This window comes from Macaca thibetana, chromosome 11, assembly GCF_024542745.1.
Source record: "Macaca thibetana thibetana isolate TM-01 chromosome 11, ASM2454274v1, whole genome shotgun sequence".
Classification (NCBI taxonomy): Eukaryota; Metazoa; Chordata; class Mammalia; order Primates; family Cercopithecidae; genus Macaca; species Macaca thibetana.
The window spans coordinates 40885824-40899548 of record NC_065588.1 but is presented as its reverse complement, the minus strand read 5'-3'; the positions used below and the strand labels follow the sequence as shown (position 1 = coordinate 40899548).

At 35.4% G+C, this 13725-nt stretch overlaps 1 protein-coding gene across 2 annotated transcripts in view; it reads left to right on the top strand.

Moving 5' to 3' along the window:
* The window catches only part of NELL2 (neural EGFL like 2), a 428865-nt gene that overhangs the window by 209352 nt on the left and 205788 nt on the right, over positions 1-13725 (top strand). For both annotated transcript variants that reach the window (XM_050749376.1, XM_050749375.1), the window contains exon 13: positions 4999-5127. In XM_050749376.1, the coding sequence (XP_050605333.1) occupies positions 4999-5127 (129 nt within the window). The remainder of the gene's footprint in view (positions 1-4998; positions 5128-13725) is intronic.

The window sequence follows — 13725 nt, the reverse complement described above, 5'->3', positions numbered from 1 at the left end:
ATATAACTGATATAAGAGGAGTGGGGCCTTGGCATTACTATTTTTTAAAAATCCCTAATAAATTATTCTTTGCAGCTAGGATTGTGAACCACTGGCTTAGATAATCTTCAAACTGGAATTGGACAGGTTGTCCCTTCTTGAAACATTTAGCACCATTTTTAGTAAAGATTGCATTAATTTCCAACTTCAAATATGTAAAATAAACATATGTTCTCCTGGCATTTTCTAACTTTCAAACTAAAAGAAGTCAAGTTTTCAAGGCTTAAATTTTTGGTCAACTCCTAAAGATACGTTGTGACAAATTCATTCGTAATAAAATTCACCTCCTGTTTCCAGGCCTGTTTGTGTAGTGCTAAAGATGGTGTGTTCACATCTGAAAGAGTAAATTGTTGGACAACAGTTAGTAAATATTCACTTAGAGCAGAGCATGAGATGAAGTGTTGACCTTTTCATAGAGGCTCAGCCAGTGGTTGGAAACTAAGCTATACCCTGAAGTCAGGCTCCAAATCACTAGGCGCTAAATCAAATTCACCCAAGACTGTGTTCTAGGTACCCTGTATCTAGCCGTCTTCTGTAGCAGCAGATCAGAAGAAATGTAGCAGAAAACTTTTCCACTTTTTTCGAATTAGAGAGCCCTTTCAAGGAAGCTTATAACAAATTACCACATGACAGAAATTCAGCGATTCAGCGAGGATTCAGATTTAGAAAGATACAGAAATAATGTGGATAACTTTTTTATCCACAGTCCTTCTGGTTCTTCTCCTCGTCCTTGGTAACCAGTTTGTCTGCCTGCAAGATCATTAAGCCTTATTCACTAGATGTCCATCCTTAATTTATTATTTACTTCATCTCGACTCATAATTATAAGCAATAGGGGCATCCATATGCAGAAGGCTGAGTTAGTGTTGGTTCTCCTCTCCCTGGGAAACTTCTGGATAACCCATAGTTTCCCATATTATTCAATTATCACCTTCATGATTCTGGCTATGTATATATTACTAATACCATTATATAGTTAATTTTTAAATACTTACTCTTAATCAACTCACTTTTAAAAGATTTAGTTTTATTCCTAAGTGGCGGTAGCCGTGAAATAATAGAATTATTTACTAGATTTGTGTATTTCTTATACACATTAAAAGAAATCCATTGGTGTTAGAATTTATCTATGTTCATCCATGTACATGAGATACACTTTGGGAAACACTAGGATAATCCATTATCTTGCAAACAATACCTAAATTAAGTTAGTATTCTTTCATGTACAAGTGATGGAACATCCCATTCAAGTGTCACTGCAAAAAATGGAATATGTAGGCCCAATAAACAGAGGGTAAATTGGCTTTAGGTGTAGCTTGATTCCACTCTCAAATCTCATCCCTTTGTCTTGATGCATCTCTCAGTTTATCTCCTGTGAGGTAGCTTTGTTTTCAGGCTCAATGTGTTCTCAGCTATACCCCTACATTTTTATGCTCATATCATTATGCCATTCAAGTAGGTGGAAGAAAAAGCTCAGCATTCTTGTAAACTGAATAAAAATCCCAGAATTGAGTTTCAGTGGTCTTCATTAGCTTGAAGTAGATAATATGCCCTGACCTGAAGAAATTATTGTGTCCAGGCCAGTGGACTGCATTGACTGGTGTGGCTGTATCCTGTGGAGGAGTAGAGTTCATTTTCTTTTAAGCATCTGGGCTGAAAGTAGGGGTGAGTGATTCTTCCACAGTATAACTAGGTTATTCTTTTTTTCCACAAAAAAAGAAATAGATGCCTTTAGGCAAAACCTATGAATATTCACCACAAAATTATTGTATACTCTTTCTCTTGATAATTATGTATTACCATTATATATATACTGTTCTTATTTACACATAATCTTTTGTATCCATCCTCCCCTACTTTTCCAGTTATACAGGAATGCATGTTTATATTTTACCAAAAGGTCTACACTTGATAGAAGAACACAGAACTTTACGTAACTTTGTAAAGCTTGCAAAGGGATTAGAGAACATGATATCCTTGAAGTTAAAACCTAAAGAAGGAAATCAAAGAAAGGCTAGGTTGTATTAGATAATTGGTTCATCCATCTGTCTATAAGAAATATTTGAATTTTCTTTTATGGATCTCAAGATATTTAATTTCAGCTTATTAGTAGTGCTCTAATAACTTTAGTTATTAACAAATAATATATTATTATGCTTTTACATAGATAATTTCATTTGAACCTCACATATTGCAAGGTAGTTATTATACTAATTTTTATAGGTGAGAAAAACTGAAGGCTTAGAAAGGTTAATTAATGTACAGTTAGTAATTTACACAGCAAGTAAGTGGCAGAGATCAGATGTAAACTCGGGCCTGCCGACTCCAAAAGCCAAGCACATATGAATGGAAATGCAACTATGAAGATAATAGGATTATGTTACCAACCCATACTCTGGTTTGTTTAAAGCTATTCCCTATAGATCAGAAGCAACCTACTTGAAATCAAGTCTGAATTTTCCACCCATTAGTTGTTAGCCTTTTGACCCTAGCATTTTGCAAAATAACCAGTAGATTCAATCAACTTATCTGTTGGAAGAATGAATCAAAATAGCTGACATTGTTTATAGTAAATTGGAATTTGAATGACTGAAATTTTAATTTTTCAAGTATTTGTGTTTTAAAAATCCCATATGGTAAAAAGCAAGGCACTTCCTAATTTTTACCTACAACAGTGAAAGTTGGATCACACTGTTATCTTACAGTGAGAAAATTCTTGCAGCAATGAAACTCTACATAGTGTATGTATGCAAGATGTTTAATGCTGAGATGAGAGATCTCACCATTACTGAAACAGAACTGAAAATGGATGATAATAGAGATGGCATATCGCATATGGCATAGATAATATTGAGCAGATTCCAAGATGGGAGAGGAGAAAATTCAACCAAGTGAAAAGCTGAAGGAAGGTTTTGAAAAAGAGATGTATGAGAAATGGTATCCATTCTTAGTCACAGTCTTCTGAAAGTTGTTTGAGACAGTACAGGTAAAAGTATGCAGAAATTTAACACTGTGTTAGAACTTTGTTTCTTAATACTCTGTGTATCTTAAGGGGTAGGCTATTTTTTAGTAACTTTGTTTTAATATAGAATAAATATAAAGTGGTTTTTGAAGCCTTTTTAGTTAGTTTGATGTTGTGCTGAGCTATTGGAATAGAGAGTGAAGATGACTTTTTAGCTGAAATTGTTCTCCCTCAGGCATTATGAAAAGACAGTGGAATACATTTGAAGAAATAGCATCTCAATTTAGCTATTTAAAGAAGAAGGAAATAAAAAGATCCTAGGAGAAAGCATTTTTAACTTTTGCTCTTCTTAAGAATTTTACTTTTAAATGTACAGCCTTAATCATGACAATTTAGATTGTGAAGACTCTTGTCAAAAGAAGCTAAGTTGCCAAGTATTTTAAATGCTGTTATTGACTATATTTTTCTGGACTTAATAAACCTATACTTTATTTTATTTTATTTTTGTAGAAATCACTGAGTCATTTGATTATTTTTCTACTGTTTTTTAATGGCATTATTACATTTTTGGAACATTACTGTTCTTAAGGGTTATTAAGTTTTACCAATAATATTTTACTATACATCATAGTTGCATTAATAGGGAGTGTGTTTTAACTCTGTAATTATAATCAGAATGAAGACCAATTTGATTACAGATAAGATGAACCAATTTAGTACTTCCATCTATATGATTTTCGCAAGTAAAAGTCTTCTTGCCTATAGGTAGATCAGATTATTCTAAGATACATGAAATATACCTTTTTAGTCCTTTTTGTTGTTGTTGAGATGGAGTCTTACTCTTTTGCCCAGGCTGGATTGCAGCAGCGTGATCTTGGCTCACTAGAACCTCTGCCTCCTGGATTGAAGCAATTTTCCTTCCTCAGCCTCCAGAGTAGCTGGGATTACAGGCACTTGCCACCATGCCCAGCTAATTTTTGTATTTTTAGTACAGACAGGGTTTCACCATGTTGGCCAGGCTGGCCTCCACCTCCTGATCTCAAATGATCCATCTGCCTCAGCCTCCCAAAGTGCTGGGATTACAGGTGTGAACCACTATGCCCAGCCACCTTGTTTCTTTTTCTTTTTTTTTTTTTAACATGGGCTAAAATAGTAATCCATTAGAAAGCGCAAAACTAGATAAATAACATACACCAAGCAATGTAAAAATGGTTGAATGATATATAATTATGTAATTTCCATTAAATATGGATTCCAGTTTTGAAGACTTCATTTCAGCATCTTAGATGATCTTTGAACAAGGGATTCAGACCACAAAAAGAGATCTTGAGAAATTGCACATGATTGATGTCACTGTTTATAAAATGTTACATTTTTCTTTTCTTTCATAAAGACTCAGATATGTGAAATCTCTGTATTTCTCAAAATTTTTCTTCCTCTTTAGAGTGAACATACTTTGCCTTGTAGATTTCTAGAGAAAATTAGATTAAAGTGATGTAATATTCATCTTTAACACATTTAGAAAGTTTTTTTTTGGATGCTAAGCTGTCTAATTTCTTAAATATACAATAGGTGCATTTCATCTGATTTGGTTAGTTTTACCCACAGGTGTTGATAATGTTGAACCTCCAGTTACCAGATTACCTTCTCATTGTGTTACCTTCTATGTTATAAATCTTTATTTTGAACCCTAATAATATTTCTTTTTTCAGATACTTGGAGGTTTATAATTAGAATATTAGAGACTAGATAGCATTTATAAAGTCAAAAACCAAAGAAGAAATAGAGTTAACTTGAAATGGAAATTAATTGAGTTAAACGTAAAGAAGAACTTTTTGGTATCCACAGCATGTGATTCTTCTGTAAATGTTGATGAAGATACTAATTTAAAAATTATTTAGCAAGTCGTAGCTTCAAAATTAAAGAAAATATTAAGTAGGAAAATTTGCATTGTCATAGTTTCATTTACCTTAATAAATTTCTTTTTTTTTCTGTAGGTTATGACTTTTGTTCTGAAAGACATAACTGCATGGAGAATTCTGTCTGCAGAAATCTGAATGACAGGGCTGTTTGTAGCTGTCGAGATGGTTTTAGGGCTCTTCGAGAAGATAATGCCTACTGTGAAGGTAATCCTTGTAATGATGTGTAGCTCAGCTGTATAAATTTTCTAGGATTACTGCATGCAAAATTTATTAATTTCCCAGGTTGTCAAGTTGATGGTCCCATTAAAAGCGGTGAATTTAATTTGAAGCATATTAATCAGCTAAAAATAATTATCTTTCAAATTAAAGTTTTTCAGCTATCTGCTATATGTCAGACTAATAAGTTAATATGGCTGGTTTCTTGAATTAGAACAATTCTTCCACTGTGAAATTGCCTTCTTTTTTCATAATTAGATATTCAGATAGCTCACATATTGACATGATTACTGTGGCTTGCAGTTAGAATTGTAGTCAGAGTTTTCCAGACAGTGTTGTGTAACAAGGGCAATCACTTAACAGGAAGATAAAGTGCCTACTGCTATTTTTGTTTGCTACCCTAAGTAATCTAAGTGATTGTATTCATGCTCTGTAGTATTTAGTAAATAGTTCCAGTGGAGTAAATCATTTTCTAGTTACTTTTAAAAATCTTAACTAATACCCAAGATAGTTTATTCTCTCGTGGAAAGTGTCCACATACAGTGAGCAGACCCTTGACATTTTCAAATGCTCTGGCTTTGATTCTTCCTGAAGAAGTCCATGAGATGTGGTAATTTATTATTTCCCTGAGGTATGGATTTGAATCATTCCTATTAATTGTGTAACTAGCTAATGGGTTCTACAAACCAGAACATTGATTTGGAGGTGTTTGGGCATTCGGAGAAAGTTTTGGAGAGTTCTAAACTTACCCACTCAACATGTCAAGCATGTGCCATAGATCTGTGGAGATGGAAAACCTCAGGTATAAATACACAGGTTCTGTTTAGCTGCAGGGTGATTTGTTGGCTCTTGGAAAACCAACTTCTGTTGTTTCCCTTAGCTTTAAATAGTTTTTTCTTTTTCTTAAAAATCTGTATTCATTTTTTAAATTGACCTTTGGATCAAAATATTTCTTTAAATGCTACTGATTCAGTCCTAAAGGGATCATTCCAGTTTTGCAGAAGAAAATAAATATGGCTTCCCTTCCCCATTCATAATGCAGATTTATTTAAAATTCCTCATCTTAAAAGATTTTACATAAAATGGATTTTTACCCTTACGTAACATAGAGGTAAACTTTCTTAGGAAACTAATGTATTTTCATTATAATATTTGAGATTTCTAACATATAACAAACCCCTTTGATATTGTTTATATGTATAACACGAAACTACATGATTCATGTGATATTTTGTTTTGAATTTTACTTATATGATTATTACTTTTTAAAAATTTTTGAGCTGCTTTTGATGCTATTAAGTATATTCAATCATGTAATAAATATTTAGTGAGCACCTACTGCGTCCTGAACATTTTTCTAGGCTTGGTGTAAAGTGGAGTAAATGGTGAACAAGACTTACAAATATCCTGTGCTCAGGATCTTTACATTCTGGGGGTAAGACAGAGAATTACTGGGTGACCATAGAACTAGAGAAGACAATTTCGGGTAGTAAAAATTAATAGGAAGAAAATGAAACAGGATGATGCACTAAAGATTGGCTGGGGATTTATTCAGAGTGGTCAACCTCTGGGGCAGGGAGTGAGGGGAGAGTGGTGGTTAACCTGAGACTTGATGGTAAGAAAGGAAACAGCCATGTAATAATCTTGGATAGAACATTTCAACCAGAAGAATAAAAAGTGGGAATGAGCTTAGAATGCTCTAGGAACAAAATGAAGGAAAATGTAGTGGAGCAGACAAATCAAGGCAATCCTGTTGGAGAATTAGGCAGGGGCCAGGTAATGTAGGAAAGTTTGCAAGGATTTCAGAGTTGCATCAAGGAGGACAGTGATATGCTCAGCCTTGTATTGAAAAGGATAGTTCTGGCTCCAGTGTGATAGGCGAACTATGGTGTTGGGTGTAGTGGGGAGCAGTGGAAATTGGAGACCAGTTGGAAGGCTATTGCAGTAGTTCAGGTACAGATGTTGATGGCCTGGATAAGGAAAGCTATAGGAGGTGAAGAGGAGTGAGGTATATTCATAGTACATTTTGAAAGTAGAGCCAAAAATACTTGCAGATAGTTCGTTGTGGTGTAGAATTGATCAAGAGGAGCCGAGATTTGGAATCTGAGCAACACATGGATGGCATTGCCGTTTATTGAGACAGGAAAGAAGTTAAGGAAAGGGGCCAGATATTTAGATTACCTTACTTGTTTAAATTATTTATCAGTGAAACTTACTGAAAATTGGCCTAATCATAAAGACCAACTCACTCAGTTTTTATCTGGAAGTGTTCTGGATAAAATCTGTGGCACAGATTGGCAGCTGTTTTCATCTTGAATGCACTATACAATGACATGTTTTACAACTTTATACTAATTGTCATTTGAATATATAATCTTCAAAGCGTAAGAAACTGATGGAAAAATTTGTTGAACATATTGATATAATCAAATTCAAGATATCTTGAATTTTTTTATACATAAGGACTTCTAATATATCTTTTGTTATTTAGTCCAAATAACAAAATATTATTCAGGATTTGAATAATTCTTATCAAATATGGTTTTCCTTTTGATTGTGGCATGGTTGCTAACTTTGAAGATGTTTTGACTTCTTAGAAGGAACACCCTTTTAAACATTTTTAATGCAATTTTGCATGTTACATATTTGGTCCTTAAAAAAATTACACTTGTGATTATACATAAAAATAAGCAAGCTGTTGTTTGTAAATAGCATACAATTTTATTTACTAAATCTGTGGGGTTGTGTAATGATATGACTGTAATTGAGACTATTGATTTTTACTACAGTTTTCTTGATCATGGTTATTATAACACTGGTAACCATTGGAGTTCATTCATTCATTCAATAAATATTTATTAAATACTTACTTTGTGCAAAGTTAGAGATATGGGTAAAGTAGTAAATTAGATATACATGACTAATATTCTGTCAGGCAAGAAAGATAATTAACAGGCCATTTCATTACACCAAAGAACATTTCATTGCAAATGTGGCAACTATTCTAAAAGAGAAATAGGTTAATAGGGCATGTGATCTGGGTGGTGGGGTTAGGGAAAATTTTGCTTGAGCGAGAAGAGTTTTATTCTGGAATTTGAAGGGTAAGTAAAAGTCAGGGAATCATGGAAGGAAGAGTAGAAAAGAAGAGAATCTCTTACATGGGTAAATCAGCATGTCTAAGGGCTTTCAGGTAGAAAGAAGGACTTTTTAAGAACCGAGGGAAGGGAAGGTCAATAGCAGAGAGCACAGGAGAGGTGCCCAGTGAGACTGATGATGAGAAGCAGGATCTTAAAGGTCACACTAAAGATTAGGAGTTTCATGTGAAGAACAAGGGGCAGCTAATTAAAGATTTTAAGCCGAGAAGTGTCATAGTCACACTCATGTTTTAAACATATCACTCCAGCTGTAGGATGAACGGGAGTAAGGCTGGATGCAGGCAAACCAGTGGGCGAAAGCCAGTGAGGGCTTGTCTTAAAAATAGAAGTGGAAATGTGGATGTGTCTAAGAGCATTTGAGAGGTAAAACCAGCCATTCTTGATTAATTGGTGATAGCAGATGATGAGGAGAGAGGTTTAGAGGTTGATTCCCAGGTTTCTGGACTAATAAACAGGCAGATGTTGGCGCTGCTCACTTAGGGAACAGATTGAGTGAGAAAATCATGATGGATTTGGAGTGCCTATGGGACATCTAAGTTGAGTAACCAGTTGAATATACTTCAATTTGGCATTAAGGGAAGTTTAAGTTAGACAAAAAAATTTGGAATTCTTTGGCATCTAAATGTTAGTTGAGGAGATGGAAGGGATTGCCTAGAGAGTTCTGAGCAACACTTGAGCATTTTATAGAAAAGATGGTTTGGTGATGGTGATAGCAAAGTCATGGCTGAAATGTAAGAGGAAAGAGAAGAGAAGGTGGTGTCACAGAAGCCAAGAGAAGAGAGAATTTCAAGCAGAAAGTAGGGTGTGTCTGAGAGATCAAGAAAAATGAAGACTGAAAGATGTCCTTTGCATTGAACCTCCCAGATGACACTGAGGACAGCAATAGTGATTTTGGTGCAAAGTTGGTGATACAAGCCAGTTTGGAGTACATTGAATATTGTCTAAGGGAAAAAAATGAATCTGAAGAAGGGAGAGGGCTTCTTCTAGATGTTTGCCTACAAAGGGATGGAGAAAGGAAGTAGCTTAGGGGACCTGAAGCTAAAGAAGGAATTTTTCTGCCCGACCCACTTTTTCTTATTTAACTTCTGTACCGTTTGCCCTTGCCCCAGTATCTCAGCCAGGTAGATGATAGCTTCTTGTTCTTCAGTGAGTTTTGCAACACCTCAGATATTTATAAACATAGTTTAATATTAGGATTTTATGACAGCATGACTTCTCTAGCTTTTCTGTATAAGGGATCTAGAATGTCTGGAAGTATATTGGCCTACTTAGTTTTTTGTTAACTGCATGCTTATCACATTTCTCTTTAAAAATTATATATTCATCTCCATCCATCCATCTCATCTCCTATAGATTTCTTTCTATGTTTTTAAATATTTTACCTCACATTTGGTATTTTGTCAGTACATCTAAGATATAAAAGTTGTCAAAAATTATGTTGGACATCCTGTTTTTCAGACTGTTTTTTTGCTACATGTCTTCACTTGACAGTAAAAATTATGGGATCTTTTGATGTTTTGATTATATCTTCTTTCCTCACATTCCACTATTCAGTATTATGTTAGGGTAATCTTGGCATTCTATTTTAGATGGTGGCTTCCAGAGTCATTTTGTAAGTTTCTTTCTTCAGCATGTATTAGTTGCTGGGGATGACAGCTGTGTCAGTCCAATAGCGCATTACGATGAAGACTTTTGTGATTTCCAAACTTCTTAAAACCAGTGGCGTTTTTCCTATCTAAGCCTTTGACATTATACCAAGAACAGGAAGAGTCCTGCAAAAGTGAGTCATTTATATGATTGCATACCACACATAATTATAAAAATTGGTAATTGATGGCTTATTAATGAATTTTAAAGTAAGTTTGTGAGACATTTCTTCAAATTAACAAGAATATGGGAAATAGTTCGGTATAGTCTGACCCCACCTCCAAGTACCTAATTTCTTATTGATAGCCTAGTTTCTCTTGGATTCATTCAATCTCTTTCATTCTGATTCCTGCCTCCAGGTGTCATTTTTCACTTCATGTCACCATCTGTTTAGACACTCTGCCTCCTTTGTCTCTTCCCACTCCTAACCAACCAGGACCCACTCTCCAGATCAGCATTCATAAAACATCATTTATTCTATTTGAGTGTTCCCAGTGCCTTCTTCTTGCTCACCACATCAAGTTCGAACTTCTTTGCCCAGCTTCCAGGGCTGTATGTCACCTGGTCGCACATAGCTATTTATCCATTAGCCCTGAGCAGGCCACCTATCATGGTCATTTCTTTTGCTGATAATGATTCATCTGAGTTATGAATTGAATTGTGTTGCCCTCACACCCCAGCCCACATTTAGATTCTCATTTTAACCATGAGCATCTCAGAATGTAACCTTATTTGGAAATAGGAATATTGCAGATTTAATGTGTTAAGATGAGATAAAATCATGCTGGAGAAGGGTGAGACCCTACTCCAGTATGATCGCTTTCGTTATAAAGAGGAGAAATTTGGATACAGACACATAGGGAAATTATCATGTCAACATGAAGACAGAGATCAGGATGATGTGACTGTAAGCCAAGGAAAACCAAAGATCACTAGCAAAGCACCAGCAGCTAGGTGAGGAGCATGGAACAAATTGTACTTCACAGCTCTCAGGAGGAACCAACCCTGTCAACAACTTGATTTTGGACTTCTAGCCTCCAAAACTGGGAGACAATGAGTTTCTGTTGTGCAGGACACCCTGTTTGTGGTACTTTATTATGGCAGTCCTAGAAAACTAATACCTTTAGCTTGACAGAAATGCCTTTAGCTTTTTGGCTTAACAATTCATGATTTAATCATTCTTCTAGACTCTGCTTGATTTTTATCTTCTGTGGGAAGAATTCCTGATGAATTTATTGTGTGCATATACTTTCTCATATTCTCTTTTTATTTTATCTGACTGAACAATTAGTACTTTATACTAGTCTATATCCAGTTGTTCAGCTGGAGTATACAACACATCCTCAGATAATGTCATTTCATTTAATGTTGTTTCATTATAATGTTGATGAGAAAAAAATATTCCTGACTGAGGCCACAGTCTGTGTGGAGTTTACACATTTTCCCCACGTCTGTGTGGATTTTCCCAGATACTCCAGTTTCCTCCACCCCCCAAAGCTGTGTATGGTAGAGTCACTGGTGTGTCTAAATGGCCCTGATGTGAGTGAGTGTGGGTGTGTGTCAGTGGTTTTATGATGGAATGACATCCTGGACAGGGCTGGTTCCTGCCTTGTCCCCTGGGCTACCCGGTCAGGCTCCAGCCATCCCCAACCCTGAACTGGAATAAGTGGGTAAATAATTATCTTACTTGTTTTTATTAATGGTTCTTAAATGTATGTATAGCTCATGTTTATTTCCATGTTTAATATTAGTAAGTGTTTTGGTCTTTAGTTTAGAAGTTTGGTGATGTTTCTGTGACCAGAAATATGCTGAAGGAACTTAACCCTTATTTACAGCCATTAGCCTATGTTAAAGTTGGTTACATTCGTTGTATGCCATTTCACTTAAAGTTGCCGTTTCCAAGAGCCTACCTATGTTAAGCAAGGAGGCCTTACTGTACTTTATTATATACTGTGTTATTTATTCATTCAGATTTCAGTATATGTATCTGTGTATACTTCTCTCAACTATAAGTACCTAGTGATCACAGCCTGTTTATTTTCCTTGAATTCTCACAAACTTCTAAAATAGAGGCAATGTAGAGCTTAAGAAAGATTTGTTGACTGATGGTCTGAAGTGCTGAGTTGACTCATCACTAAAGAATGACTCGGCAAGCACTGAGTTTGTTGAGTTGCATTTGTACTATATATAAGAAAATCTAATCATGGTACTGACTTTTGTAGCTAGAAAGGGATTCAGTTTTAAATTAATTTCTGTTGGGCTTTAAAAATTATTCTCAATAGTGCAAGAAAAGGAAATTGTTCATTCATAACATTCATTATTTATTAAATTATATGTGCACTGATAAATAACATACACATTCAAAGGACCTCAACTATTAGAAGTTTCCCCATCTTCACAATTGCTTTTACAGAACACTCATTTTTTTCCTAAGATTTGAATTCTACCTAAAATTTGCAAAGCAACTCACTTCAACATGAAATATCTGGTATGTGTAAGGTGTGTAATAAATACCAGTTGACCCTGAACATGGAAATCTTAGTAAATATTCGTTTACTAAGCACCTGTGATGTGCCAGAGTTGGAATCCTCAAAAATTAACTAATAAACTTTTATATTTAGACATCTAGTTCAAATATCTATTTTTTAAGCTTCATCCTTTACATCAATAAAAACATTGATTTCTCCCGCCTCATTCCTGTCTTTTTAATGCTATCTTTTGGCTAATGATGCCTCTTCCCCCCTCTTTCTTGTTCTGCATTTCAGGGAATTCTCGCCTATGTACAAAGTAATGTGAGCAAAACTATGGTTCTTTGGAGGCATTTAAAATGCTTTTCACATATCATGGGTTTCTGTGTGTTTTTGAGGCAGGACCTCACTCTTTTGCCTAGGCTGGAGTGCAGTGTTGCAATCTTGGCTCACTGCAGCCTCAACCTCTTGCGCTCAAGCAATCCCCCCACCTCAGTCTCGCAAGTAGCTGGGACTACAGGCATGCACCACCATGCCTGGCTAATTTATTTTCTTTTTTTCTTTTTAAATTTTTTTTTGGAGAGATATGATTTCACTGTGTTGCCTAGGCTGGTCATATATATGATCTTATTTCGTCCAACAGTCCTATGATGATGAAAGCTTTATTATAATCTATTTTGTAGTTTAGAAAACTAAAGAGCTTGCATGTCAAATGACTCCTTCAAAATCATTTATCCAGGCAGCAAACAGTAAATTCAGGGTTCAAATTCACATCATCTGTCTTCAAATTCTGAGGACTTTTTCTCTTTACCACTTTTAATTAATTTTGTATAGACAGAGTCTCACTCTGTTGTCCAGGCATGGTTGATATGCAGTGGCATGATCATGGCTCACTAAAGCCTTGAATTCCTGGGTAAGCGATCCTCCCACCTCAGCCTCCTGAGTAGCTGAGGCTTACAGGCGTGTGCCTTCACACCCGGCTAATGATTTTACTTTTGGTAGAGATGGGGTCTTGCTTTGTTGCCCAGGATGGTCTCAAACTCCCGGGTTCAAGTGACCATCCCACTCCACCTTCTAAAGCACTGGGATCACAGGCATGAGCCATTATGCCCAGACTAATTTATTTATTAAATATTGAATCTAATTCTTTGTATAAGAAAGAGTAGCGTAAGATTTTTCTTTAGAAAGGCATTTTAAATCATAGTTAGCTACTTTAAAAATTAAATGCTTCTTTTTTTTTTTTTTTTGAGACGGAGTCTCACTCTGATTTTGTATTTCATCCAGAAAGCAGCTCATTGCCATTAGAGAAATCATGT